This window comes from Babylonia areolata, chromosome 19 (genome assembly GCF_041734735.1).
Source record: "Babylonia areolata isolate BAREFJ2019XMU chromosome 19, ASM4173473v1, whole genome shotgun sequence".
In the NCBI taxonomy this organism is placed as follows: domain Eukaryota; kingdom Metazoa; phylum Mollusca; class Gastropoda; order Neogastropoda; family Buccinidae; genus Babylonia; species Babylonia areolata.
This window is the reverse complement of record NC_134894.1, coordinates 55,837,630-55,842,629: the sequence shown is the minus strand read 5'-3', so window position 1 is coordinate 55,842,629 and position 5,000 is coordinate 55,837,630. Positions and strand designations below refer to the sequence as shown.

Sequence of the window (5,000 nt, the reverse complement as noted above, 5' to 3'; positions counted from 1 at the left end):
TAACAGAGACTCACTCACTGGACCCTGGGGGAAAACCCTGGTGTCCTACACAATGGTTACCTACTTCCTCTCTTGTTACTTACATACTTACATTAAAAAAAAAACAACACTGCAGGCAGGAAAAAATACAAAATCATGGGTGGCGCTCTCAGTGTAGCGACGCGCTCTCCCTGGAGAGAGCAGCCCGAATTTCACACAGAGAAATATGTTTGTGACAAAAGGAGTAAACAATATAATACAAAACAGTACTTAATCAATACTCAGTCAGTCACTCACTCAACTAATGGAGACTCACGCCAGGACCCCAGGCAAAACCCTTGTGGTCCTCACACTGGGTAACCGACTTACTCTCTTACTCACTCAGTATAATATTATACTAATGTACTAATATACTCAATCAGTCATTCACTCTCCCACGCCCTGTGTTAACACCATTTCACTTACATACTTACTCTCTTACTTATTTACAAACTCACTCACATACTCAATCAGTCATTCAAGACGGGCGCAATAGCCGAGTGGTTAAAGCGTTGGACTTTCAATCTGAGGGTCCCGGGTTCGAATCTCGGTGGCGCCTGGTGGGTAAAGGGTGGAGATTTTTCCGATCTCCCAGGTCAACATATGTGCCTGAACCCCCTTCGCGTGTATACGCACGCAGAAGATCAAATACGCACGTTAAAGATCCTGTAATCCATGTCAGCGTTCGGTGGGTTATGGAAACAAGAACATACCCAGCATGCACACCCCCGAAAACGGAGTATGGCTGCCTACGGTCATACACGTAAAATGTTAAATGTTACAAGTTTGAGTGTGTAGGTGTGCGTGCCTGACATCTGATTGAATGACACAGGAAACGAATGATGAGCGCCCAATGGCAGCCGTCAATCGGCTCTACCCAGGTAGACAGCCTGATGTGTAAATGACTCAGTGTTTGTAAAGTGCTTAGAGCTTGGTCTCTGACCGAGGATAGGTGCTATATAAGTATCCTTATCAATCAATCACTCACTCACCTGACGGAGACTCACTCACCTGACGGACACTCACTCACCTGCTACCTCCAGGGAAAACCCTGGTGTCCCACGCCCTGGGCTACATCACGGCCTCCAAGGACGGCGTGTCGGAGCCGGAGCTGGAGGACCTACTGTCGCTGGACGACAAGGTCCTCAATGACGTGTACCAGTACCACCTGCCGCCCGTGCGACGCATCCCCCCGCTCCTGTGGACCCGCATCCGTACCGATCTGCCCAAGTACCTCAGCGAGAGGGAGGCTGGCGGGGTCAACGTCATCGGCTGGTGAGTGAGGAGAATGATGGTGGTGTGGGTGGTAAGCTGGATTGTTTGGTTTTGGAAGGAAGGGAGGGAGAGGGGGGGGGGATCTGTGTGTTTGGGTGGTGGTCGGGGTGGTGAGTTAGAAGGATAAAGGTTGGGGTGGTGGGTAAGAAGGATGAATGTTTGGGGGGGGGGGGGGGGGGGGTTAGGGCTGTGCGTTTGGATGAAGGTCAAGGATGGGTGAATCACGAGTGTGATGGTTGGGGTGTTGAGTTAGAAGGATGAAGGCTTAGGTTGAAAGTTGGAAGGGAGTTTAGGGCTGGTCGAAGGTCAGGATGGTGAATCACGAGAATGAAGGTTGGAGTGGTGACATAGAAGGGTGAAGGTTGGGGTGGTGAGATAGAAGGATGAATGTTGGGGTGGGTGAGTGAGTTAGAAGGATGAAGGTTGGGGTGGTGAGTTAGAAGGATGAAGGTTGAGGTGGTGAGTCAGAAGGATGAAGGTTGGGGTGGTGAGTTAGAAGGATGAAGGTTGGGGTGGTGAGTTAGAAGGATGAAGGTTGGGGTGGTGAGTTAGAAGGAGGAAGGTTGGGGTGGTGAGTTAGAAGGTTTAAGGTTGAGGTGGTGAGTTAGAAGGAGCAAGGTTGGGGTGGTGAGTTAGAAGGAGGAAGGTTGGGGTGGTGAGTTAGAAGGAGGAAGGTTGAGGTGGTGAGTTGGAAGGATTAAGGTTGAGGTGGTGAATTAGTGGGATGAAGGTTGGGGTGGTGAGTCGGAAGGATGAAGGTTGAGGTGGTGAGTCAGAAGGTTTAAGGTTGAGGTGGTGAGTTAGAAGGATGAAGGTTGGGGTGGTGGGTAAGAAGGATGAATGTTTTTTGGGGGGGCGGGGTGGGGGCGGGGGGGGTGGGGGAGTTAGGGCTGTGCGTTTGGATGAAGGTCAAGGATGGGTGAATCACGAGTGTGATGGTTGGGGTGTTGAGTTAGAAGGATGAAGGATTAGGTTGAAAGTTGGAAGGGAGTTTAGGGCTGGTCGAAGGTCAGGATGGTGAATCACGAGAATGAAGGTTGGAGTGGCGACATAGAAGGGTGAAGGTTGGGGTGGTGAGATAGAAGGATGAATGTTGGGGTGGGTGAGTGAGTTAGAAGGATGAAGGTTGGGGTGGTGAGTTAGAAGGATGAAGGTTGAGGTGGTGAGTTAGAAGGATGAAGGTTGAGGTGGTGAGTTGGAAGGATGAATGTTGGGGTGGGTGAGTGAGTTAGAAGGATGAGGTGGGTGAGTTAGAAGGATGAAGGTTGAGGTGGTGAGTTAGAAGGTTTAAGGTTGAGGTGGTGAGTTAGAAGGAGCAAGGTTGGGGTGGTGAGTTAGAAGGATGAAGGTTGAGGTGGTGAGTTAGAAGGTTGAAGGTTGAGGTGGTGAGTTGGAAGGATGAAGGTTGAGGTGGTGAGTTAGAAGGATGAAGGTTGAGGTGGTGAATTAGTGGGATGAAGGTTGGGGTGGTGAGGTAGAAGAATGAAGGGTTTGGTGGTGAGTTAGAAGGATGAAGGTTGGGGTGGTGAGTTAGAAGGATGAAGGTTGAGGTGGTGAGTTAGAAGGATGAAGGTTGGGGTGGTGAGTTAGAAGGATGAAGGTTGGGGTGGTGAGTTAGAAGAGTGAAGGTCGGTGAAGTAAGCGTTAGCATTGTGTTTATACAAAGTGGACGAACGTTGACTTTTTGATGGTTTTTTGTTTGTTTGTTCGTTTTTTTTGTTTTTTTAAATACAAGCTTGAAGTTCAGATTACACAGATTAGGAGACGTGCAGTATGATATGTACCCCCACAGACTAGCAGGAAATGGACAGCGTGTTGTTCATTAATTTTTTTCATAAAGTGGGGGATGGATGTGAACTGGATGAACGTTGACCTTATAATGTCTTTGTTTGGTTTATGAACCTGAATTTGAGATTACACAGACTAGGAGAGAAAAAAAAAAGTGCAGTGTAACACGATCCCACAGACTAAGAGATGGACAGCATGTTGTCTTTTCAAAAAGTGGGGGCGGGGGGTGGGCAGGGGGGGGGGGGGGGGGGGGGCATGATTTGATTAACCGCCGGGTTGACGGATCGTATTTCTTTTTCAAGGTACCACCGTCAGTTCATTGACGCTGCTCGAGAAAGATACTTCCGGAACTTAAACTTCGCCAGCACCATTCATTCCAACATGGCGGAGTACTTTCTAGGACTGTGGGGCGGGGGTAACCCCAAGCCGTTTGAATATTCAGACCTGCAGAGACAGCGATTCAGTCTCTCCGGCACCAAAGGCGAGGCTGATAGAAAGGTGGGTAGTGCCAGTGTGGTGAAGAGGGTGCGCTGTGCAATTTTTTATTATTTTTTTTTTTAATCAACTTTTTTTGGGGGGGTCAGTGTGGACACATTTTCATCAAGTGTTGATAACAGTGCAGTGTTACACTAAGTGCTAGACAATTATATTTGGCATCAGCGCAGTGTTTGTAGTTCTTTGACCAAGGCGGATTCATTCTTGCTTTTCTGTCATCGTCAAACATATTTGTAAATGTGTTCGTTATGTTCACCTTTTTAAACATGGCAGTTGTTTTGTGAGTTTCTTGTTGTTGTTGTTGAGATACTAATCCTTTTTCTTTTCTTGTTCGTATTCTTTTTGTATTTGTAGACGATTATATTTTATTTTACTTTCATTGAAATCAACTAGAATAAAAACTTAATCATTTAGGGGTAGGGTAAATGGGGCTCATCCATATGAAAGCCATTTTCTTCACGACAGAAGAGTGTCATAAAAAATGTCCTTTCTAGTGCTTAATTACAGCATTACACAGTCTATTTAAATACGTTCAAAAACATTCAGAGTTCATCTATTTGAGGTCCAGGCATTCTGCATTCATTTTCATGCATACATATTGTTCACTATGCTTCACCGGATGTAGTGCCTGAAATCGAAGTTCCGTTTCTGGCACCAGTGAGAATGGGGCTGACCCCTTATCTCCAAATCAATATTTGATTGATTTAAAACGATTTTGCTGTCCTTTCACAGCATCAGAAAAATGGGGCATGCTCCCAAAAATATATCCCCAATTTTCAGCGCACGCTATTCACCCTTGAGTTTGAAAATAAACAAATCCTGTTTATTATGGGTGATTAGCCTATTCGCTGTTATCAGCTGCTTTAACTAAAAGTGTTTTTAAAACCTTGTGTGAAGTGTGTGTGTGTGTGTGTGTGTGTGTGTGTGTGTGTGTGTGTGTCTGTGTGTGTCTGTGTGTGCGTGCGTGCGCACGCGCGAGTGTGTGTGTGTGTGTGTGTGTGTGTGTGTGTGAGGGGGGGGGGGCGGTATTTATGTGTCTTTGATCAACGCCAAATTGCTACAATGAACTTTCATTTTCACGCCAATGACAGAATTTGTCCAGGCGGCCGATTCTATTGAAACATTTTATTAATTGTGTGCGGTTTTCTACGAATCACATGTCACACAGCCATTGAATTTGACTGACATTGCATTTTCTCCAGCGGCCCTTTTACATGGGTACATGTCCCTGGGGCGATGGTGGAGGAGAAAGGTGGCGGAATGGTTAATACGCTCATCTGCCAATACAGAGTCTGTTCTGTGAGCGTCTGAGTTCGAATCTCACACTCGCCCTTTCTCCTACGTTTGACTGGAGAATCGAACTGAGCGTCTAGTCAATTCAGATGAGACTATAAACCGAGGTCCCGTGTGTATGCACGCACATG

At 46.8% G+C, this 5,000-nt stretch overlaps 1 protein-coding gene across 1 annotated transcript in view; it reads left to right on the top strand.

Annotated features, from left to right (window-relative positions):
• LOC143294368 (NACHT and WD repeat domain-containing protein 2-like) overlaps nt 1-5,000 on the top strand; it is a 74,061-nt gene that overhangs the window by 62,429 nt on the left and 6,632 nt on the right. Inside the window, exons 12-13 of the mRNA XM_076605837.1 lie at nt 1,062-1,293; nt 3,384-3,579. Coding sequence (XP_076461952.1) covers nt 1,062-1,293; nt 3,384-3,579 — 428 coding nt within the window. The remainder of the gene's footprint in view (nt 1-1,061; nt 1,294-3,383; nt 3,580-5,000) is intronic.